This window comes from Monodelphis domestica, chromosome 7, assembly GCF_027887165.1.
Source record: "Monodelphis domestica isolate mMonDom1 chromosome 7, mMonDom1.pri, whole genome shotgun sequence".
In the NCBI taxonomy this organism is placed as follows: Eukaryota; Metazoa; Chordata; class Mammalia; order Didelphimorphia; family Didelphidae; genus Monodelphis; species Monodelphis domestica.
The window spans coordinates 136,779,660-136,805,584 of record NC_077233.1 but is presented as its reverse complement, the minus strand read 5'-3'; the positions used below and the strand labels follow the sequence as shown (position 1 = coordinate 136,805,584).

Below are 25,925 nucleotides of genomic sequence, written 5' to 3'. Positions count from 1 at the left end.
GTCACATGCCATTGTCAGTCATACCTAAGTTTGCACTTTTAAGTTTTTGCGGTTTTGCAAATTGCAAACCTTTCCATCTTTTATCACACCTTTTAAAAGTTCAGTTCACAATATAAAACAATGTCCAGATTAAGGAGAAATTACTTTTCCACAGTATATTTTTACAATAGTCTATCAAATTTCACCTTATCATAAATGAGTTTGAATCATGAAAAAAGACTTATTAAAAATTTAAAAAATTTTCTTATGCAGAATTGCTTTAGCTTATTATCTTTTGCATTTTAAAAATCACCTCTGAAATCCTGTATAAAGTTATCCAGTATGAAGTAATTACATTCCATTAAAGAAATAATAATAATAGTAATAGTTAACATGCATGTAGTGCTTGTCATATACCATGCAGGCTGCTAAACCTTTTATGTGCTAACATTTTTATATTACCCCTTTGACAGAAGTGAAGAGACATGGCAAGTAAAATTATAAAGACTGGATTTTAACTCAGGCCTTTTCTAAATTCATGTATTTCCTAGAATTATCATGAAAAAAAACCCCACCAAATAACAAATGTCCTATGATTATTATTTTCATTGAGTTTCGATTTAACAAAATTATAACCCAATAGGAGAAGACACTTCACTGTTAATGAGACCAGCATATGATTTAGTTTCAGTACCAAAATAAATCTGGAATTAACATTTAAATCACAATTTATCAAAGTAGATAAAAGCTGTTAACATTGCAAAAAGAAAGGAAAAAAATTCTATTTTTATCAGTACTCAACTTAAAAATTTCCTGTTCCCTATGACCCATTTCTTTTCAAAGAGCTGGATCAATTTTTGTCCCCATCCAAAGGCCCACTAAATTCCCTTTGACCTTTTGAACAACCGCTGAACCTTTCTCTACTTATCTCAGAGGCTTTCCAGATAAATAGCTTCATTTTCCCTTCTTCTCAAGCTTCTAGAGCCAGGAATTTCAGGCTGCAAAACCACACAAGGTATACCACATAAAACCATACCTGTCTTTCTTCATATTATGATCTGAGCCACCTCTTATTGCCTATAGCAGTGATGGCGAACCTTTTAGAGAAAGAGTGCCAAACCCTGCCCCTACCCCACCTCCCAGAATGAGTGCTGTGCCTGCCTGCTCAGAGACCAAGTGTTGTGCCCCACTTCCACCCTCCACTTTGACCCCTGTCTCACCCCCCTTACCACAGACGGGAGGGAGGAAGCTCTTCCATTGGGTTGCTGGGCAGAGGGGCAGGTGATGATGGAGGAGATGGGGAGGAGATGGGTGGAGATGGGGAGGAGAGTGGCCCCAGGGCTCCTCTCCCCTCCAGCTATGTGCCATGCTATGAGCTATGCTCCCCTCAAACCTAGCTCCTCTCCAACCCCACCAGGGAGGTTACTTTTGCCACAGACTCAACAGGTTGCCATCTGCACTGCACCTCACAGCAGGTGAGCCTCCACTCCCCTTACCCCAAATGGGAGGGAGGAAGCACTTCCATTGGACTTCTGGGCAGAGGGAAGGGGGAAGTGAGAAAGTCCTTAGCAAGTGTAGGGAGGGGGAGAGGAACAGCTCTGCCCTGAGTCCCTCTAGTAATGAACTCTGGCAGATAGGTGTGCCCACAGAGAGGGCTCTATGTTCCCTTTTTGGCATGCATGCCATAGGTTCACCATCACTGGTCTATAGAAACAATCCTTTTATGCCACTAATTCTTAATTTCTTATACCTGTGTTTCTCATCAGCCCTCTCACAAGTTAGAAAGCAAGAGGAAATGGTTCTACTCTGTTTCCCATTCTAGCTAGATAGTTCTGTTCACTTTTTAACCTACCAGTTTTCTTTATTCCATATTATCAAAAGGTCAAAACATCAGATAAGATAGTAGATATTTCCCTCCCCAAATTATTATTGTAATCTCAATGAAACAAAATATAGTCATCAAAAATAGCAGCTTTTTCTAAACAACCCTTTTAAACCACTGACCAAATATCCTGCCTTTGCTGAGGTTGCCTTAAAGTAAGCTGGGCAATACTAAAATATTAAAAACTACTGCTTTTAAGACTTCTTTCTGCAGGAAAGTTTCTAAGGAATTTGATCTGATGCTGACAGGGTGTGGCCCATCTGAGGGATTCCACAGATCAGAATGAGAATTAATACAATATTTCTTAGCACAATAAAATAAAGCACTAAAGATCTTAGTAACCAAGATTCATTTAGTGTTTGATAGACTTCATAAAGCAAACCCTGAAGCTAAAGCAAAACTCTTTATGAATGACTGCTGATTGCCAGATGCTTATCTGACTTTGCCTGCAGCAAACCACTACATCTAATCTAGTCTTATATCAATATTTCTAATGCCTGACACCTTGCTTTAGAACCAATTAGCAGAGAAAAATCATACTTATTCTAACAACCTCACTAAGATAACTCCAATTATACATGGATCAAATGATATCACAAAAAATACTAAATTATTTCTGGAATTTAGCTCTGATTTTATAATGCCTAATCACTCTTAAGGTTCACAAATTTCAGCTAATTTAAGGACAAATTTAAAATGGTTATTCCTTATTTTTGCCATAATTTCTTATAATAAAGAGTTAATCAAATCTAAAGTTTTATAACTGCTAATATAACTTTCTCCTCTTTTTACTTTGGAATCACTCATCCTATTCTACATATTTCAAATAACTTCCTCAAATCTTTCTTCTTTTAACTTTTTTTTTTTACCATTCCTCAGGTGGCCCCTTATTGAGAAGAATTTTCCTATTAAAATCATAAACCTTCACATAAATATCACAACACATCCAAACTTTAATTTAAGATAGACTATAGTGAGAAATTAAACAGTGAAAGTGAGTCCCCGTCAAGGAAGCAAAGCCTAATGCCAAGTTACAAAGCACTTCCTTTTATATAGGGCCAGTTTGGAATTCTTAGCAGTCAGGAATCTGACCTAGATATCTGGGTCCATCTGGCCTGGCCTCCTGGGTTGTCTTGTTTGTATATCGACACCAAGAAGTTCAGGCTACCAAATCTTCAGAGGAGGCCAGATCTTCATCAGAGGAGGTCTGGAGATTTTAGAATTCAAAAGAAAAGATCTGGAGGTTCTTATCTGGTCAGGGTATCTTGGTTATCCTTTGTCTGGAACTGGTTCTACTGGTTTTATCAGGGTTACCAACTTCTTACTATGGGTCTCTGCCCCTGGTATTTAGCAGAGATGTGACATATTCCTCAAGAGTTGATTTCTATGTCATTACAATTAAATCCTATACTATAACTAGTAGTGATGTCTCTTTTATATATTTTTAATATCTAAAGTCCATAATCTTATATTTTTAATATCAAAGCCTATACCCTCATGCCATACCTATATTATTTCCTTTACTTTTTTTCTTAAACCTTCCTTTATTTCTTTGAATTTTACAGCCTTCCCATGCTATCCATATCTCAGATGTAACTTTAGCATATAAATGATGTCAAAGTGTAATAAATAAAAATTAATCTTTGAGATTTTATACTAAATTCCCAAGTATTTCTTTATTAGTAAAAAGAAAGAAAGAGAGAAATAGAGTTATCAGTCTAACTACCCAAAGTCCCCACCACATGCTTCATCAGGTCCTGAATTCTTCATATAGGCCCCAGTCCATTTCACAAGTGGTGACCAGCTACCCACATTGTCAGACCAGACAAATTAAGACCAGCCAAGGAGCAGGCGAGAGTTCAGGAAGTTCAGGAAGGGTCCAGAGCCCAAGAGTTCGTGGATTCCTAGCCCATGTTTCCCCCACTCCTTGCTGTACCACTTGCCATAGACCACTTATATAGATAGGTACCAGGACAGCTACCCAGTGACAAAGCTCTTTTCACAAGCTTATCCAGGATCTTAAACCTTGCCTATGATGTTACACCTACTCTGCTTTCAATTGGACAGTATGAGTCATGTGTTCCAACCTAGCACATAATTATGCCACAACAGCAGGTCAGAAGCCATGCAGGGGGGCTTCCACCTGCCATTCTGGAAGTCAGAAACTGCACTGTCACTCTGCATCCTCCCTTAATGTGCATGTGTCAACTATATGTTATTCTTTTATGTTAATTTCACACAAAACAAAAGTTAATAACTTACTTTCCTGGTCATGTAGTTAGATTTCCACACAGGCAACCCTTTGTCAATAATTTACCTGTGAATAAATCATTATAAAACACAAATTTTTACCCCCAGTTAAAAATGAGAGGGCATGGAGGGAGAGAAAAAAAAATTCTGTCTTTGAGGTCTACAGTCTCCATTGTCCTTCCTCAATACAGATAAGACCATAGGTGGGAGACAAATTAACAGTGATTGAAACAGTTACATGTCCCTTGAAGGCACAGGATGACGACTAGAGGAACTGAGTCTGCAGCTATCCATTTTACCAAAAATTTCTTTAACTTCAAACCTCAGCATCACTAGACAAAGATCCATCTCTCTTTTCCCTTGGAGAAGAAAAGCCAAACCTTTATTTATTTATTTTTTGCTATTCTTAGACACACACATACATATATACACAAACAAACACAAGATGATTTATAAGATTTCCTTCACTTCCCTGGAGGGCTTTTAGGAGTTCTGAATCCCCATGGAGATTGTTTCTGGAAGGGCTTTTGGAAGTTTAACCTCCTCCCTCTGAAGAGATTCTTCCCTTACGAAATGTTTACTAAACCACAGAACTACTAAGTACTCAGCAAAACCAAATCTTTAATTAGGAAAGAGATAGTGCTCAATATTCGGCTAGCACACAGTCAAGCACCTAAAAACCATACAGCACCAAGGGCTCTGGGACTCTGGGACTCTGGGAATAGTATCTCTGAGAAGATCACTGCTCAAGATGATTCTCCCAAAGAATAATAGAACTTGGGGATTTATATACCTTTTGGGGAGCTAAGGACAGGAAAATATGATTGATTGGCTTTACTATGGCTATTGGGAAATGAGAAGTCCAAGACATGATTATCAGGGAGAGGTTTTACAATGGATACAAAAGGAAAGGGTCCAGCCATGGGCTGGGCTACCTAGGAGAAGACTGATATAATGGGAGAATTAGTGGTAGTCTCTCGGTGACCGAGAATGACAACTGTCTTTGTGCAATTATCATCTATTGATGTACCCTCAAAATAGTAGGAGTTTCTTTAATAATAATGGGAGAAACTTCTAAGACAAAAAGCGAACTTAACATTTGATTCTTTCTACTCTTCCACCTAAACTGGAATCATTAAGTACTTTAAGGTTTATTGTTCAGCCTGAACTGGTGAGTCTGGGACTTCCCTTGGGGGAGTTCTCAGGGGACAGGGGCAAACTTGGGGTTCCCAAAAACCCAGTTGACAAGGTTTACTTCCCCAGTTTTTACTCTGGAGAAGTCTTTCCTGAGGGCAAGGACACCTTTCAAGATCCTGTTATGATTAAAATTGAGAGTCTGGCCATAGACTTAATGGTTTTATTTAATTAGAAAGGAGTAGGGGAGAAAGGTGAAAAAGAGAGAGAGAGGAGATAGATAACTCTTCTGGAATATTTGCCCTAATCTTGTTGCTCCATTTAGCTTGCTGTTCTACAGCAGCCATATGGGGCCCCTAGTTCACCCTAGCATGGAAGTTGAGACAGAGATATTCAGTCTGGTCTCAGTTTATCAAACTTTCTGTCTACCAACCAACTCTCACACTCTTGTGATCCAACTCCTTTGCCTCTGCTGACCCAGCCCAGCCTGCCTCCTGCCTCCTGGACCTCTGCTTCAATTGCTGGCCTTCCCTGAAAAATACAGGAAGCACCAGAGCTTCAATTCTATTCTATCCTCGTGATCAAAGTCCTCTGATAATTTCCTTCACACAGTCCTTAAGAAAAAAACCCAACAACCAAAGCTCCTTAAATAAATGCCTAGTATGACATGTTCTGCGTCTTTTTTGAAGTCCTTTTCTTGAAGTCAAACATCTTTCCAAGAAGGATTTCTTCTCAGTCTGAGAAGAGAATTCCCCTCAAAGATTAATTTTTAAATTTTAGTTTTGAAAGAGTTGAGGGTTCAGAGGAAAAGTTACAAAGGTTCAGATTGATTATATTTTTAGGAGTTTTTTTTTTTTTTTGAGAAAAAAATTCTAGTTAGTTTGGTTTTTAGCCCAAAGGCAAATAACTTTTCTTAAGGTAATCAAAACTGGACTGACAAGTTGCCAGCATGGGAGTGCTGCTTCCTCACTGACACACTCCTGAGCAAAACTTTGCTTGCTACCTAACTAGACTTTTGAGACAAGATGTAGGTACACACACCCTCCACCCCTCCATACAATCTTACCCCAAGAGAGTCTTATTGTCAGTAATTAGGAATCCTCAAAAGATTTAACCAATATCTATCAAAGTCCATTCATAGGTGGTATTCACTGGGCCCCTTGATCATGGAGGGAAGTGGCTGATAGAATCTAGAAAACTCTAAGGTCCCTCAATCTCTTCATAGGTTCACCATCTGTGCAATTAATTCTGAGAGACTGGTTTCTGGGTAAGAATATCAATTTATTGATCAGGCTAGGATTAGCCAATTAAATGGTCAGTAGTCTCTCTTGGTGGTCAAAGACTACCAAGGCCCTTGATGCACATTCATAAATAAAATTTGGAAGCTCATTATTCAACCTCTCCTTTGAACATCCTAGAAACATGGAATCTAGAAGCCTCCAAAGTTGTATCCTAGAAAGATTAAATGAACCCCAGTGTACTTAGCTTAAAGGTCACATGAGAGTTTCTCCCTGAGGGAAAGTCCTACTTCACTGGTCTCAGACTAACAAAAAGACCTTATTTTGAGTTTAGAGTGGGGATGACTGATCCCATCAGGTGGGGCTAAGCCAAAGTCCAGTGACTCTTCTAGTATCCAGAAGCCTCTGCCAGTATATCACACCCTCCTTCTGAGGATCAAATTTGGGACCTCAGCTTTCAAGACTGACACGCTGCCTACTGTACCAAAGAGTCACAGCCCCCAAAGTTGTAGCCTTGAAAGATTAAATGAACCCCAGTTTACTTAGTTTGTGAATATGGATAATTGTGTTCAATATAATATTACATCACATTTTCTTTTCCTTTTTTTATTTGAAAAATTGTAATTAATCTAGAATATTTTCCCATGTTTACATGATTCATGTTCTTTCCTTCCCCTTCTTCCGCCCCTCTCCCATAGCTGATATGCAATTCCACTGGGTTTTACATGTCATTGATCAAGACCTATTTCCATATTATTGATAATTGCACTAAGGTGATTGTTTACAGACTACATCCTTAATCATATCCCCATTGACCCATGTAATCAAGCAGTTGTTTTTCTTCTGTTTCTACTCCCACAGTTCTTCCTCTGGATGTGGATAGCATTCTTTCTTATAAGTCCCTCAGAATTGTCCTGGATCATTGCCTTGGTGCTAGTAGAGAAGTCCATTACCTTCAATTGTGCCACAGTGTATCTGTCTTTGTTACATCCCATTTTCTAACAGCTCATTTATCTGTACTAGGGTAAATCATAGAATTAGCAGCTTTTTAAATGTGAATGTCAGAGTCACCTCAAGACTGTTCTCAGAATATTCTTGTAGCTTAGTTTCACTGAGACAATTTTTTTGTCTGTAATTAGTCTGTTTATTCTACTCTTCCTCTCAGATAGTATGGAGTCTATGGTATTGTCTATCTAGCTCCCCCTGTTTTGGTTTACAATCACTCAGTTGGATTTATAAGAAGAAAATCTGTCAGGAATTTGGGAGCATGGTAGCATACCTGCAGTAAAAAGTCAGATGATATTGCATACCTAACCCTATAAAAGACTTTTCCAATATAAAGAGATTTTTCTGGCCTATGTTTCTACCTACTGGAGTTGCTCTTACCATGTAGACAATTAGAAACTTCTCTGCAGAAATTGAGAAATTGGCTCAAGACATAGCACAGGCTATTCTCTGACCCTAGCGCTATTTCTATACATTTGAATGAATTTGTTGGCTGCAGATGTTTTGCAAAACTGTTTGTATTGGATATACTTACTCAGCTGCTGGAGAGTTTATGCAGTGACCCAATCAAATTTGTTGTACCCACATTAACAAATTGGGAGACATAATTACAAATGTTATGAAGTCCAGAAGATCATGTTATATACAAAACATATAGCTAATGAAACTCATATATTCCTACATGAGAGCTCCTGGTAGTGTTGTGGGACGATTGTCTGATCTGGTTCAAGCAAGCTGCTCACTTAAAGAATTACAGACTAAACAAATCTTAGAAAATAGAGAAATTTTATGAGAAAGGATTAAATGGTCAGAAGTCAGAAAACTGTCTCTATGAATGGAGAAGAAGGAAGAGCTTATATATCTTCTTTCCAGCAAGGAATTTACAGAAAGTGGGGAGGGGGAGACTGAAGTTTGACTGATGATAGTCTGTCAGTAACCCCCTGAATGAGGAGCCTTGATGTATGGGGTGCAAGCAAAAAAAGCACTGTCAATAACATATTCATGCAAAAAGTCTTGATGTCTGAGGTATAAGCAAAAAAGGTACTTAGTGAAGGATAAGTTATTATCAGTGTGAAGGTCAGATCATAATTGTATGGGACATATTATAAATATATAGAATAGATAACCATTGAAGACCTCAGTGTTTACATAGCTGCCTCTTTGATTGCACCTGGACTTTCTCCAGCTACTCTGCGTTCCTGAGGTCAGAGACCAGCCTGTTTATCATGTATGTTTTAGGACTTAGGGGTCTCTAAGATTTCCCAGAGATCCCACATCCCACCACATCTCTCCCCTTCTTATTTTCTAGGAAACAAGGGCAGTGGTCTGTCTTCTATAACTTCTTCAAGGCTGAAAATGAGGCATAGAGATGTCCTTAGTTGGGGTTTGGAAGAGAATGGATGGGCTCAATCTGAGAGACATAGAGCAGTGGGGGATGGGAAGGCAGTAGCTGTCATCTTCTGCAAATTAACAGAATACAATCAGGAAGAAATAAAATCATTTAGAAGATTCGAGAGGCAGGGACCAAGAATCAGGAGGAAAATGTTATTAATAACATCTGACCTCTCCTTTTGTTTAACCTTGCTTTTGTAAGGGAGACTATGTCGCCAATCTGCTTTTGTTTTTACTGCAGGTAGAAGAGAGGTAAAGGCAAAATATCAGGCCAGTTGAGGTGGATTTTGGCTTAAGGTAAGAAATTAGTATATAGATATAGTTGTACAGAAAGCAAAGATAATACAATAGCAATTGATAACATTAACTAACATCACACTTCTTTTCATTTTAGTAGCTTATACCCAGTGCCAACAAATTCAGATCTCAGATGATCCATGTTCTTATCCGAGATCCAAAAACCTTCTTTTGACAGTCAGGGACAAGTCTCTTTTTAGTACATTTGCTTCTTTGGTTTCAAGTTGCTTGTAGAGAGTCTTTAGATGTTTGGCAAAAATCTTTTGCAAAGCAGATCTCAATACATATTGGTACAGGTTATGTGTCTAGTACAAGGTTTGAGCATTTTATTGCCTTTATAACTGATAAATTCTGTGATAAGTAACAGGTGATGAAAAGGAGACAAAAAGTGTAGGAAAGATAAGAGCCAGCATGTTTGAGGACAGAGTGGAACAAGGGGTCTGCCACAAGTTCATATTTTATTGAGAATCCATTCCAATATATATAGAAAAGTTTTCTCTAACAGCTAAAAGGAGCATTACTGTATCATTGACCATTAGTGCTTTTAAGCATTACATCATTCTTAGGGGTGTAACTTTCTCACAGAAAATTATTTATGAAAAAGAATTTAACCAAAACATTTCTACAAACCCAAGTAATTGAGGAATATTGACAATAACTTGAGGATATATAAGAATTAGGGGGAAAAAGTTTAGGTCATTTGGTCATGAAATTACAGAAGCTTCTTTGGTCAGCAAAATAATGAATAACTCTAAGGATTATTATGAAGTAGGTTTTCTGGAGATGTCTATATTTTGGTTATAGCTAGACAATACTTTTTGAGCTGCTATTTTGAGATTCTGGCCTTGCCAAAGATCACAAGCAAACTCATAAGTATGTCTTTAGGGCTGTTTTTCCTCAGTGGGCCCAATTTGTTTTTAGGTTTATTCGCATATCCTCACATATAACTGCTACCCCCTGACAATAATTCTTAAGAGGAGACAAAGATAAACAGAATCATTTCTCTTAGTCATAAAATCTGAGGACACTGTTATTAAAATAAATTTTTTTTTTTATTTTAATTTTTTTTTTAAAATATATTTTATTTGGTCATTTCCAAGCATTATTCGTTAAAGACATAGATCATTTTCTTTTCCTCCCCCCCCCCAACCCCCCATAGCCGACGCGTAAGTCCACTGGGCATTAGATGTTTTCTTGATTTGAACCCATTGCTTTGTTGATAGTATTTGCATTAGAGTGTTCATTTAGAGTCCATCCTCTGTCATGTCCCCTCAACCTCTGTATTCAGGCAGTTGCTTTTTCTCGGTGTTTCCACTCCCATAGTTTATCCTTTGCTTATGAATGGTGTTTTTTTTTCTCCTGGATCCCTGAAAGTTGTTCAGGGACATTACACCGCCCCTAATGGAGAAGTCCATTACGTTCGATGATACCACAGTGTGTTTGTCTCTGTGTACAATGTTCTCCTGGTTCTGCTCCTCTCGCTCTGCATCACTTCCTGGAGGTTGTTCCAGTCTCCATGGAACTTCTCCACTTTATTATTCCTTTTAGCACAATAGTACTCCATCACCAACATATACCACAGTTTGTTCAGCCATTCCCCAATTGATGGGCATCCCCTCATTTTCCAGTTTTGGGCCACCACAAAGAGCGCAGCTATGAATATTTTTGTACAAGTCTTTGTGTCCATAAAATAAATTTTTATAAAGGCAAATGTAATTTTTATTTTTACTGCTGATTCTATGATTGTTATATTTATCCAGAATCAGGAGTTAGTCAATCTATGTACTTGAACATTCCTAGGTTGATAACAGTTCTTAAGCTAACTCTTCTCTTTATCTATCACCAATTATACATAGTAAATTAACAACAGAGACTGCCCTTTCTGACCTAGGAGTTTATGAGATGACTTGATTTTATAATAAATTATATAAAAGTAACAAATGCAATTTCATCTTTTGAAATTCAGTGATTGCATAAATGAAGTAACTTATAAGAGATTAATTATACTCCAAATAAAACAAAAACTTAGAGTAAGGTGCAGATGCACTTAATGTATATTAACTGAGTTGCCTATAGTAGAATATATTTGGTTATTAAATACATTCAAATTTCAAGAACTTCAATTACCAATTCACTCAGTTGTTTGATATATGCAATGACTGATTATACATTAGATTGAAAACAGTCCCATCCTACAATTCACATTATGTTTATATTTCCCCTTGACCACCTGCCCTGATTATAGAAACTTGTCATAAAAGGAAAAAGCAGGAAAAGGATTATAACAATATCAACAATGGTTCTTTTAGGTATAAACCTTAAAGGCACAGAGTGACTTAACAATGTTTGATTTCAGATAAGAGTTATAGTTATCAATCAGTCATGCAGTAATAATTATACTTCACAGAAGGATCCTATTTCAGTTGGGTTGAGATTGTCCTTCCAACTTTTATAAGAACCTGCATCTGTAACTGTTGAGTATCACAGTACTTCTGAGTCACATGACTTTTCTCTTATGGATTATTGCAATGACCCAACTATACCTGAATTAAAAACTCAATATCAATTGTAGTCCCAAAAGCTTTTACCTTAAATGAGAGAACTTGTGACATATATCCATGAATTTCAAAGGTTTTTAAACAACACACAGTAAGTAGCTATAGAGACTCATGTGAATCCTATATGATAGTGGGTTTGTTTGCTATTGTCATTTAACTGTGCTTTTGTGAATTTGGGGGAATTTTGGTACTTCTTAGAATATGCATTAGTTGTTGTACTACTGTTTTTAAAAGGTGGGAAAATCATGTACTGTAGATCATGGCCAAATTAAAAGGGAAATAGATCTCATTTTTGGATGAAAAACTTTTTGTGTTGTGCCTTTGCTTGGCTAATACATTGTCACATGGAATGTAAACTATGAAATTATGATTTTTTCTTTATATTTGCAATAGGATATTTGATTTTTTCTTTTTTCCTGTCCTTTATAGTACTTGAAGTAGATGGAATCAGTATAAATATTTTTGATCTTGAAAGATAAGTGTCCAGTATCTATTAGCCCTAATAACTAGCATACTCAAAAGTTTTAGACTATGGAAACCTGTGGTGAATTTGTGTTATGGGATTTTGCTTAATAATTGTGTCTGATTCCAAGAGAAGGGGACAAAAAAGAGTCACTGCACAGTGCTAAGGAAGCACAAAGTTAACCTGCACAGTGCCAGAAGCACAAAGGTCAAGGAGACCAACCAATCTTGATGGGATTGATGAGATTCTGTGCCAAGACAGGGGACTTGAACTTGTTTAGGGTTTGAGGTTGTAACTGACATACATTAGACACAGGGCTTCCCTGTGCCACACTTCTATCAAGCATCCCACTTTGGCTGCTATTCTGGCTCCCCTATCCCTGACAGTGAAGGTAAAATCAGACCAGAGAATGATTTTCCTCATTTGCTGCTAAAACCTAGTCCCTTCTCTCTTATAGTTTGGAAGTTTTCTATAGTCCTGGGTAAAGTGCTATATCTCTGCAATTGTCCTACAGGTTTGTGGGACATAAATCACTTTAATTGGACCTTGCTAGTGATTCAAGGACCTTGTTACAGGTTTATTCTTTTTTTTCCCTCAGAATTTTATACACATAAGATTTTTTCTTTATTATTTTCATTATTATTATTATCCAGAATGTAATTTTTGCTCTTTTATTTGGGATTTTTTGGGGGGTTGTTTTTCTTTTGACAGTTGTTTCATATACTCAGCCATGTATCCTGGGGTAATTCTGGTGTTGGCCAACACCCTTCTCAGGGAGGATTATGTAATTATCCTATAATCCAAGATTCAAAATCTTGTGGAGAAATTTCAGGAAAAGAAACTTGCCAATATTCCGAATCAAGAAAGGGAATCTTTTTGGACAAGGTGCTGTAAGGATGCCTGTGGAAGCCACACATTGCATCCAAAGAATCAGAATGAATTTTGGGATATAATGAACTGAACTGAAGGGGACTGAACATACTTATTCTGAATGTAAACTCTTATGCCAAAGGGGACTTCCCCCTAAATTGGCATTTTGTCAATGCATCTATTAATCATTTTTTTTGTTTTCTTCTTTTATTTCCCTCTTATCTCTAACTATTGTAGCTTCCTCTTAGAAAGTACAATATTGTATGTACCTTTACTCTCTTAGCTAGAAGATATTTAGAGGTATAAGATAGTTATGTTTAAATGATCCATTTGGGAGACTGGCCTCCCAAAGGCTAACAGGGTGGGGATTTTGTAGAGGGAGTTTCATCCCCTCCCCTTCCTGGATTGCTGACCCGGTTCATCTCATTTTTTACATGTCAGCACTGTATCCATGAACTTAAGTAAAAGGGTGTGGGTGGACCCCACTGGGCTCTCTACTTCCCTGAGCAGGCAGGTGAGATGTCCAGAGAATCCTGAAAGATGAGCTATACATGGTCAGACTTAAGAGTAAGAAAGAGACTTTAAATCTATGCTTATCTGCTTTTCTATTTCAAGTGATTATTAATAAACTATAGAAAATAAGAACTTGAATATATCAATTTTAATCTAACATATGATTTGTTCTTTAACCAACCAATTTTGGAGAATTGTATTATTTAATTTCCAGTTAATTTTTTATTTGCCTCTCCATGTACCCTTACTAATTATAATTTTTATTGTATTATGATCTGAAAAAGTTGCATTTATTATTTCTGGTTTTTTTTTGCATTTGTTTGCAATGTTTTTATGTCCTAGTACATTGTCAGTCTTTGTGAATGTACCATGTGCTACTGAAAAGAAGGTGTATTCCTTTTTATCCCCTATTTATTGTTCTCCATATATCTATTAACTCCAATTTTTCCAAGATTTCATTCATATCTCTTACTTCTTATTTATTTTTTGGTTTGATTTATCTAGATCTGATGGGGGAAGGTTCAGGTCTCCCACTAGTGTATTTTTATGATCTATTTCCTCTTTTAAGTTCCCATATTTTCTCCAGATTAAAAATCTGGATGCTATACCATTTGGTGCATACATGTTGAGTACTGCTATTTATTCATTGTCTATACTGCCTTTTATGAGGATGTAATTACTTTTCCTATTTCTTTTAATAACATTTATTTTTATTTTGGCTTTGTCAATTATCATGATTGACATTCCCGCCTTCTTTTTCTCAGTTGATGCCCAATAAATTCTGCTTCAGCTTCTTACCTTTACCCTATGCGTATCTACCTTCCTCATGTGTGTTTCTTGCAGACAGCATATGGTAGGGTTTTGGATTCTAATCCACTCTGCTAACCTTACTGAATCTCTTTTGATTTATTGTTCTTGTTTATTTTTTTATACTAGTCTTTTCATCAGTAATACTTGAAAATACTCTATTTCATTGAATGTCCATTTTTCCACTTGGGGAAGTCTTTACATGCATGGGGTAGAACCTTTTCCAACTCATTGATGGTTTTGAGGCCCATTGATTATCCTCAATCTGATTTAGCCCATATAACAAGATGGTTTAATAGGATGTGGCCACTACGCATACTCCAGCTTCTTGGGATCACAGGTGAGATTTAGTACCAAGTGGACATCAAAGGTGGATGAGAAATCCTGAAAAGGGCTTAGCAAACTCTCATACCATAGGTGCTAATCATTTTCCAACACTCATATATTCTGTCCACTTGCATGAGCAAGTTTTCATTCTGCCCCTCTTTCTGCCTCCCTAGTTAGTAGTCCATTGTTTCCCTTTAGGGTATTTTGAATGTAGACCCTTTCTGTGCCCCCACTCCATATCAGACTTTTATACTTGTACACATTTGCAGGGTAGGTCACCATAGGTGTGAGAGTTACATTCAGTTCTAGGAATAACCACATGGGTAACTACTCTTAACACTATAATCCTATGACTTATTATAGAAATAGAAAATAATGAAGAAAAGTCACTAAAATTAAAAGAAGCTTGGAAAGACTTCCGGAAGAAAATGGGGAGATGATACTCAAGTGATGAGATAGTGTATATATGTAATTTACTTACAACCTGTGTGTTTTAAAAATAAATTACATGCTAGGTAGATCATAAGTGTGTCTGGATTGGATGAACTCTATACTCTATGGTCACTTGTCTACATTGCAAAACTAGAGTTTATTTTGGGTATATTATTATATAAGAAATTCTTGTATTAATGTTCTTTTTGGAGGAAATTTGTAATATCATTTGCCCTGTTGAGTTCTTCTGATTAGTTCACTTTCAGGTCTTAACTATTTTGGTGTATTATTTCTATTTTGAATATAAATTTATTGAAATTTATTCTAAAGAAACAAAAGTTCTTTTATTAATCACTAAATAATGCTAGTAAACTCTTCAGGCAGCTAGGTGACATTGTGGATAGAGCTTATTGGGCCTGGAGATAAGAAGACATGAGTTCAAATCCTACCTCAGATATTTAGTAGCTGTTTGATCCTGGACAAGTTACTTAACTGCTTGTCTACCTTAGTTTTTTCAACTGTAAAATGGGGGTCATAATAGAACCTACCTTATATTTAAGATCAAATGAGAGAATATTTGTAAAATATATAGTAGACACTTAGAGCAGCAAGCCCAAAGTTAGGAAGTCCTGAATTCAAATCTATCCTTTGATACTCTAGTCACTAGATGTGTGACCTTGGGCAAGTCACATAATCCTGTTTGTTTCAGCTTCTTCATCTGTAGGAAATGACAGACTATTCCAGTATTTTTGCTAATAAGACCTCAAATGAGGTCACAAAGATTTGGACATGACTAAATTGACTCAACAGCAACAATAGTAGACATGTAATAAATAACTCATTCCTTTTCCTTCCTTTATCTTTTAATAGCTTACTATAGGATGAAAGGAAATCAGAAGCTTAAGGTATAGAATTAGTTGAAGGAATATTTAATATGACATTTTTTTCTCAGGTATGAAATTAGGTTGAAATAAAGCAAAGTATAACTATCTTGATAGCCATGATTATGATTTATCACTTTCCCCAAGTGGAGGAAAAAAATTTACAGAGCTTCAGATTGCTTTGAAGTTTCCTATGTACTGTGTTTGTAAAATAGGTTGCTACTTTTCCCCCCTTAGGTAAAAGAAATGATTAGACATTTTTTAATGCACTGCTTGACTTCTATTTCAGTTAAGGGTTATTCTTCATTTGAAGTTTTATTCAAGATAAAAGACATCATTCTGTGTGCAGTTATTTTTGATCATGTCTTCCAAAACCAAAGTAAACAGCTGCCAAGTAAGGTGAGGAATTTTTATTAAAGTTCTCTTATTCTGACTGATCCTGATGATTTTAATATAATCTTTACTGTGATTGAGATCTCCAAGTTACTTAGTTATCTATTTTGCCTGTCTACCTTGTCATGATTAATATTCTCTGGAGACTGTATATTATAATTATTTATTAATAATAGTTAGAGAAAGATAATCACATAATTCTAGCTGTGCCTAATTAATTTGAGTTTGCCATGCTTGTCTATCCAAAAGCAGCTGCCAGTAAGAGCACACCAAAGAACCAAAAGCATAAAAAGAGACCTTTCTACTTACTTAGAGAGGAAACTAGTTTCCTTTCTTATAAAGCCATTGATAACACTCCTGAGTCTCTCTGGTTGGAGAGACTTGATCTCAATTCAGAGCAGAGCTCAGTCTTCTGAATGCCCTGAGTCCCATGGGACTTAGCACCAACCTCTTCTATTATTATTTTTTATTTATTTTTTTAAAATTAATTTATTTAGTCAATTTAAAACATTATTCCTTGGTTACAATAATCACATTATTTCCCTCCCTCCCCTCCACCCACTCTTCCCCCAGCAGATGTGCAATTTCATTGGGTATTACTTGTGTCATTGATCAGAACCTATTTCCATGTTGTTGGTGTTTGTATTAGGATGTTCACTTAGAGTCTACCTCCCCAGGCATATCCCCTCAACCCATGTATTCAAGCAGTTGTTTTTCTTCTGTTTTTCGACTCCCACAGTTTTTCTGAATGTTAATAGGGTTTTTTCTCATAGATTTCTCCAAGTTGTTCAGGATCACTGCATTGCCACTAATGGAGAAGTCCATTACATTTGATTGTATCATAGTGTATCAGTCTCTGTGTACAATGTTCTCTTGATTCTGCTCCTCTCACTCAGCATCAATTCCTGGAGGTTGTTCCAGTTCCCATGGAATTCCTCCACTTTATTATTCCTTTGAGCACAATAGTATTCCATCACCAACATATACCACAATTTGTTCAGCCATTCCCCAATTGAAGGGCATCCCCTCATTTTCTAATTTTTTGCCACCACAAAGAGCGCAGGTATGAATATTTTTGTACATGTCTTTTTCCTTATTATTTCTTTGGGGTACAAGCCCAGCAGTGTTGGATCAAAGGGCATACAGTCTTTTAGCGCCCTTTGGGCATAGTTCCAAATTGCCCTCCAGAATGGTTGGATCAATTCACAAATCCACCAGCAATGCATTAATGTCCCAACTTTGCCACATCCCCACCAGCATTCATTACTTTCCTTTGCTGTCATGTTAGGCAATCTGCTAGGTGTGAGTTGTTTTGATTTACATTTCTCTGATTGTAAGAGATTTAGAACATTTTTTCATGTGCTTATTAATAGTTTTTATTTCTTTAACTGAAAATTGCCTATTCGTGTCCCTTGCCCATTTATCAATTGGAGAATGGCTTGATTTTTTGTACAATTGGTTTAGTTCTTTATAAATTTGGGTAATTAGACCTTTGTCAAGTTTTTTGTTATGAAGATTGTTTCCCAATTTGTTCCTTCCCTTCTAATTTTGGTTACATTGGTTTTGTTTGTACAAAACCTTTTTAATTTGATGTAATCAAAATTATCTATTTTACATTTTGTGATTTTTTTCTAGCTCTTGCTTGGTTTTAAATTCTTTCTTTTTCCAAAGATCTGACATGTATACTATTCTGTGTTCACCTAATTTGCTTATAGTTTCCTTCTTTATATTCAGGTCACTCACCCATTCTGAGTTTATCTTGGTGTAGGGTGTGAGATGATGATCCAAATCTACTCTCTTCCATACTGTCTTCCAATTTTCCCAGCAGTTTTTATCAAATAGTGGATTTTGGTCCCAAAAGCTGGGATTTTTGGGCTTATCATAGATTGTCTTGCTGAGATCATTTACCCCAAGTCTATTCCACTGGTTCTTCTTTCTGTCTCTTAGTCAGTACCAAATTGTTTTGATGACCACTGCTTTATAGTATAGTTTGAGATCTGGGACTGCAAGTCCTCCTTCCTTTGCATTTTGTGTGTGTGTGTGTGTGATTTCAGTGCATATCCTTGATCTTTTGTTCCTCCAAATGAACTTTGTTATAGTTTTTTCTAATTCAGTAAAAAAATTTTTTGGCAGTTCAATGGGTATGGCACTAAATAGGTAAATTAATTTGGGTAGGATTGTCATTTTTAGTATGTTAGCTCATCCTACCCTTGAGCAATCAATGTTTTTCCAATTGTTTAGATCTAGTTTTATTTGTGTGGAGGGTATTTTGTAGTTGTGTTCATATAATTCCTGTGTTTGTCTCGGCAGATAGATTCCTAAGTATTTTATATTGTCTTGGGTGACTTTAAATGGAATTTCTCTTTCTAATTCTTGCTGCTGAGATGTGTTGGAGATATATAGAAATGCTGATGACTTATATGGATTTATTTTGTATCCTGCAACTTTGCTAAAGTTGTTGATTATTTCAACTAGCTTTTTGGTTGATTCTCTAGGACTCTTTCAGTAGACCATCATGTCATCTGCAAAGAGTGATAGCTTGGTCTCCTCATTGCCTCTTTTAATACCTTCAATTCCCTTTTCTTCTCTAATCGCTACAGCTAGTGTTTCTAGTACAATGTTAAATAATAGAGGTGATAATGGGCATCCTTGTTTCACTCCTCATCTTATTGGGAAGGCTTCTAGTTTATCCCCATTGCAGATGATGTTTGCTGATGGTTTTAGATAAATACTGTTTATTATTTTTAGGAAAGACCCGTGTATTCCTATACTTTCTAGTGTTTTCAATAGGAATGGGTGTTGTAATTTGTCAAAGGCTTTTTCTGCATCTATGGAGATAATCATGTGATTTTTGTTGGTTTGATGGTTAATATGGTCAATTATGTGGATGGTTTTCCTAATATTGAAACATCCTTGCATTCCTGGTATGAATTCTAGTTGGTCATGGTGAATAACCCTTGTGATGACTTGCTGGAGTCTTTTTGCTAGTATTCTATTTAAGATTTTTGCATCTATATTCATTAAGGAGATTGGTCTATAGTTTTCTTTCTCTGTTTTTGACTTGCCTGACTTTGGGATCCGTACCATATTTGTGTCATAAAAGGAATTTGGTAGAACTCCTTCTTTGCTTATTCTGTCAAATAGTTTGTGTAATATTGGGATTAGTTGTTCTTTGAATGTTTGATAGAATTATTTTGTGAATCCATGTGGACCTGGGGATTTTTTCTTAAGGAGTTCTTTGATGGCTTTTTCAATTTCTTTTTCTGATATGGGGTTGTTTAGGTAATCTATTTCTTCCTCTTTTAGCCTAGGCAATTTATATTTTTATAAATATTCATCCATATCACCTAGATTGCCATATTTGTTGCCATATAATTGGGCATAATAGTTTTTAATGATTGTCTTAATTTCCTTTTCATTAGAGGTGAGATCTCTCTTTTCATCTTGGATACTATCAATTTGGATTTCGTCTTTCCTTTTTTAAATTAGATTGACCAGTACTTTGTATATTTTATTTGTCTTTTCATAGTACCAGCTTCTAGTCTCATTTATTAAATCAATAGTTCTTTGACTTTCAATTTTATCAATTTCTCCTTTGATTTTTAGGATCTATAATTTAGTTTTCATCTGAGGATTTTTAATTTGTTCACTTTCTAGTTTTTTAAATTTTTATTCCCAATTCATTGACCTCTGCCCTCTTTAGTTTGTTAATATATGAGCTCAAGGATATAAATTTCCCTCTCAGTACTGCTTTGGCTGTATCCCATAGGTTTTGAAAGGAAAGTCAAGTCATTTTCTTCAATGAAGTTATTAATTGTTTCTTTGATTTGTTCTTTAATTGATTTTGGAGAATTGTATTATTTAATTTCTAGTTAATTTTTGATTTGCCTCTCCATATCCCCTTACTAATTATTATTTTAATTGCATTGTGATCTGAGAAGGTTGCATTTATTATTTCTGCTCTATTTTATTTGTTTGCAATGTTTTTATGTCCTAATACATGGTCAGTTTTTGTGAATGCACCTTGTGCTGCTGAAAAGAAGGTGTATTCCTTTTTGTCCCTATTTACTTTTCTCCACCTATCTACTATCATTTTTCTAAGATTTCATTCACTTCACTTACCTCTTTCTTATTTATTTCTTAGTTTGATTTATCTAGTTCTGATAGAGGAAGGTTCAGGTCTCCCACTAGTATAGTTTTTCTATATATTTCATCCTTGAGCTCCACTAGTTTCTCCTTTAGAAATTTTGATGCTATGCCATTTGGTGTATACGTGTTGAATATTGATATTTCCTCATTGTCTATATTGCTTTTTATCAGGATGTAATTACCTTCCCTATCTCTTTTAACTAGATTTATTTTTACTTTGGCTTTGTCAGATATCATGATTGCAACTCCTGCCTTCTTTTTATCAGTTGATGCCCAATAGATTTGGCTCCATCCTCTTACTTTCACCCTATGCGTATCTACCTTCCTCATGTGTGTTTCTTGTAGATAGCATATGGTAGGGTTTTAGATTCTAATCCACTCTGCTATTTGCTTTCGTTTTATGGGTGAGTTCATTCCATTCACATTCAGAGTTATGATTACCAGCTGTGTATTTCCCAGCATTTTGATTCCTACTCCTAGTCCTGCCTTTTCTTCTATCACTATTTCCTTTCACACCAATGTTTGGTTTTTTAATCAGTTCCTGTAATTTTTACTTTTACTTTTTTTACTTTCCTTTCTACCCCCTCCCTTTTTATTCCCTCCTTATTTTATTTACAGTCCTTTTAAACTACCGTCCCATCCTTTCCCTCCCTTGTACTGCTTCCCTCCACACTAGTCCATTTGTTACTTCTACTTCCCTATAGGGCACAAATCAATTCTCTGCCTTAATGGATTGGATTGTTCTTCCCTCTTTGGGTCAATTTCAAAGCACTTAAGAGTTGAGTATTTCCTATCTCCAACCTCTTTACTCTTCCAGTGTATTGATGTTCTCCCCCCTCCCACCATGTGCTTCTTTGTGACATATAAATTCACCCCCTTCAGCTTCTTTTCCCATTTCTTTTAGTATTAACCTCTTTTTTAAGTCCTAATTGTATATATATATATATACACATATATATTTATGCATACATATATCTATATACACATTTGTGTCTTTTCATTTCATTCTATACAGCTTGTCACTGTTACCTTTAAGTGTACTTCTTCTAGTTGCACAGGTGGTAATAACAATTTTAAAGAGTTACCAATGGCTGCTTTTCTTATAGGGATACATATTGTTTTAACTTATTGGGTCTCTTAAAATTTTTTTTTTGTTTTGTTTTTCTTTTTCCCTTCTTTTTTAATTACCTTTTCATTATTCTCTTGAATTCTGTGCTTGGACATCAAATTTTCTGTTCAGGTCTGGTGTTTTCTTTACAAATGCTTGGAATCCTTGTATTTTGTTAAATGATCATACTTTCCCCTGTAAGAATATAGTCAGTTTTGCTGGGCAGTTGATTCTTAGTTTTAGACCTAGTTCCCTTGCTTTCTGGAATATCATATTCTATGCCTTTAGGTCCTTCAGTGTAGATGCAGCCATATCCTGTGTTATCCTCACTGTGGTTCCATGGTATCTGAATGACTTCTTCTTAGCAGCTTGTAATATTTTTTTCTTGGTCTGATAGTTCTTGAATTTGGCTATAACATTCATGGGTGTTATCAGTTGGGGATTAAGTCCAGGAAGTGATCTGTGGATTCTTTCAATCTCCACTTTTCCCTCTTTTTCTAGAATATTAGGGCAGTTTTCTTGGATAATTTCCTGTAGTATGATGTCCAGACTTTTCCTTTTGTAATGGTCTTCTGGTAGGCCAGTGAGTCTTAAGTTTCTCTCCTTGAATGATTTTCTAAGTCTTCTGTTTTGTGAATGAGATGCTTCATATTTTTCTCAATTTTTTCATTCATTAAATTTTACTTTATAGTGTCCTGCTGCCTTGTGAAATCACTTGACTCTAGTTGTATTCTGGTTCTTAAAGACTGGATTTCATCCCTAGATTTTTGGCCATCCTTCTTCTTCTGGTATGATGTTCTTTGGAGGTCATCTTTCATCCTCTTTACCTCATCTTTCATCTCCTTTGCCTCATCTTTCATCTTCTTTGCCTCATTTTTCATCTCCTTTGCCTCATTTTCAACCTGGTTGATTTTGGTTTTCAAGACACTATTTTCTCATTTTAGTTCAAGTGCCTCTGTTTCCAGATGACTTATCTTGCTTTTTAAATTGTTTTCACTGTTGTCTTCAGCCTCTCTTAATTGTGCTTTGAATTGTGTTTTGAGTTCTTCCAAAGCCTGTGTCCAATTCCCTGGGATTTCTGTTTTATTGCTTGGTGTTTCCTCCTGCTCTGTTCTGTTTGCTCTTTGTTCATTGCCTGTATAGAAGCTGCCAATTGCAATTTCTTTTTTTTTCTTTTTCTTTTCTTTGCTCATATTTGCCCCCTTCATCCACCCCCTGCCCCGAATTGCCTGCACTCTTGCTCCTCTCATTATGTGTTGGATCTGTGGGTTTGGTTTTTTTTTGTCAGTCTTCCCTCTTGGGGTTGTATCAGCAAATCTCTCAGTGCAGTCTGTGGGGGAGGGGTATTAGAGCTTTTGCTTCCCTGTGGTATTCTGGAGGCTTTGATTGGATTAAAGTTCAGTGGTCAGTGAGGGAGTGGTGTTGGAGCTTGAGCTTCCCTGCCCTCTGAAGACTGTTGATGGAATTAAGTCCTGCTGGGTTGGGCTGAATGTGCCCTGAGGCCAAAACCTTTTAAATTGAACCCAGCAGGAGGGTTCCTTGGTTCTGTCTTGTTGTTAGGTTTGGTTTTCAGTCCCCTGGGAACATTTAGTTTGTAATTTGTAAGGAAGGATTTTCAGAGGTCTGAACTTTTGCTGCTTCCATGCCACCATCTTGACTCTGCCCCTCCAGCACCAACCTCTTTTAGCAGCCAGGGAGCCATGAGACCTCTGGCATTCACCATAGTAGACTCTTGTGCCCAGTCAAAAGGTGAGACTGATGATACCAACCAAAATGGGTTTTCAAATAGAATAATAGATATAATTTATATTAAATCCATACTGCCTTCATTTAATTATTCAATTCTTTTCTGTCAGAGTGATTTCTATCAAGTTCTTTAAGATTTGAATAGAAGGAGATTTCAGAATATCTTCTTGTTTAACATCACTGATTAGTAGGAACTTTTAGTGAGTAGACCACCAACAGTAAAGGTTGATTTAAAGTAGGATACTAATTGATTTCTCAAAATCTCTCCTAGCTGTGTAATTCTGTGAAAGAGTATGCTGGTCCTCAAATCTTTGTTCTTTTGGTATCGGACAGCATCTATATGTTCATTTGCTTGACTGTCAGAATGGTTAAGGTGAGGGGCTAAGATCAATATTTCAGATCCAATATCCTTTAGCAAGGGGATAAAAGGAAAAATTTATATGTAGCTAGCATAGTGTGTCTTGGTTCCTATTTTGCAACAAGGAGCATAGAACCAATAAGAGTACATAAAGAATATTTGGAAAATTCACTCAATTATTCTGTTTGTTAATGATTGATGGGGCTTTGATGTTCACTGATTTCGAGATCTACTAATTAGTAGATGAAGAGAAAATGACATAAGCAAATAAACATAATCCATTACAGTGGATGTGGTTGGATTTGGTGTGTTTCAAGACAAATCAGTGTTTTGATATTGACAGTTTTTATTTGTCCAGTTGTCCACTTAACTATGACCCTTAGGCACAATTTCTTTATTTTATAAAACTAAACTTGGGATAGTATCTTAAAGAATGTAGTTTTTTTTTTTCTTTTTTACTCTGTAGGTAGAGTATAGCCTGCGTTTTCTCTTCCACCAAAGGTTTCCTAATTTTACGTACAGAGAAAAAAGAAGAGAAAGATTTGATGGATGGAATACACGCCTTCTTTTTCCACTTAATTCATTCACAGGACCCAGACAGCCTTTTGAAAATGATGGAGGATTGCCTGGTGAGAAATACTATCCTTTTTTTTATTTTCAAAAGCGCAATTGTTTATAACTTTTTTGAAAGTGCTTATAGTTTTTTGTTTTTAACTAGGATCCCATGTGGTAATTATTTTTTTTAAATGTTCTTATCCTTTTGCCAAAATATGCTAATCTTTTAGAATTTGAATTAAGAAATGACATTTAGAAATGTAGCATTTAAGTAGTCTTTGTTATATTTTTGAAAAAAAAAGTCCTTGGTTACAAATTTTGTTTTCTACACAAACTCAATTTGGCAGATATTTTAAAAGTGATTATTGTGAGATATTTTGAACTGTGTAATATAATAGTGGGGTTTTAAGAATGTCACATAGGTAGCTTGTTTGTCACTCAGAAAAAGCTACCAAAGGTTCATATTACTCTGCGGCTCCATATTCACATAAAAAAAAAAAAACCTCTTAGGATGTTGCTGATGTTAACTTTTATTAGTCAGCTAGAAGGTATCTTTAATTCAAAACAAAGATATTTGATGAAATAGCATGGAAATAAAAATAAAAATGGAGCATTTGCCCCACAAATCTGGAGAATGTCTTTCCCCATCTATGTTGTGTGAGTGGATCATGTATGTGTTTAGGACACAATTGTTGCAGGCAGTTCAGTCCTATGACACAAGAGGAATACTGAGGTGCCAGATGCCTTCTAATGTTGTCCTTCCACTTATCTCTCTAAACCTGCTTTCTATTGGCTTGCACTTTCTGCTTGGACTTGTACCTAGTTGTTGTTGTTTATTATGTTGTGACTTTTTCCTACCACCTCACCCTACCTTCTGTGCTGGCTCTGCTGGGTATCACTGTTGTCCTTCTCCAACCTCTCTTGTCTCTTTTGGGCACATATTCTTTGTTGTGCTATGCTCCTTGCTACTAGTTTCTGAGTTTCATTTCTTCTGACCCACATCCATCCATCTTAGCTCCAGTCTGCTGAGGTCTGGTGTGTAGAAATCTTCCTGATAAGGATAAGTTGACAGTTTTTTAGCCAACCACACTCAGATAACAAAAGTCATATATAGACTTCTAAATTTAGGTTAAATCTTGTCTCCCTAAAGCCTATGTTTGGGAATGATATTATAAGTCTTTTTGTTGTGGGAGAGCAATTTCCTGATTCTCAAAGAGTTCCCACCTAAGTTACCAGGCTACAGTAAATCTTTAAAAAATAAAGAGATTTATTAGAAGGTCAAATGATTGGGAGGCAAGATGGATATTGCCTCTCCCAGATATAGGAGATTCTAGTTTGTATATTTTTACAGGCAAAGTTGGTAACATGTGACATGTGACACATAAGGACAGAAAACTGGAGAGAGAGGGAGTGGAGTTGAGGTTGGGAATGTTGTCCATCAGTGAGATATGTAGATCTCAAAATTATGGAACATCTTCATCCATTTATGAGTGGTTATCAGGGACACTGTATTTCAGCCACACTGAATTCACAAGGAGTCCTTCATTTGTCTCTGGTAAATTATAGGTTTTTTGCATTCCACTACATT

At 36.2% G+C, this 25,925-nt stretch overlaps 1 protein-coding gene across 8 annotated transcripts in view; it reads left to right on the top strand.

Moving 5' to 3' along the window:
* The window catches only part of LOC100013411 (phospholipid-transporting ATPase ABCA3-like), a 436,423-nt gene that overhangs the window by 20,259 nt on the left and 390,239 nt on the right, over positions 1-25,925 (top strand). For 6 of the 8 annotated variants that reach the window (XM_056805572.1, XM_056805570.1, XM_056805568.1 and 3 more), the window contains exons 4-5: positions 16,318-16,427; positions 24,249-24,411. In XM_056805572.1, the coding sequence (XP_056661550.1) occupies positions 16,318-16,427; positions 24,249-24,411 (273 nt within the window). Of the gene's footprint in view, positions 1-16,317; positions 16,428-24,248; positions 24,412-25,925 lie in introns of those variants that run through there. The other 2 variants (XM_056805571.1, XM_056805573.1) reach the window with 2 other exon arrangements.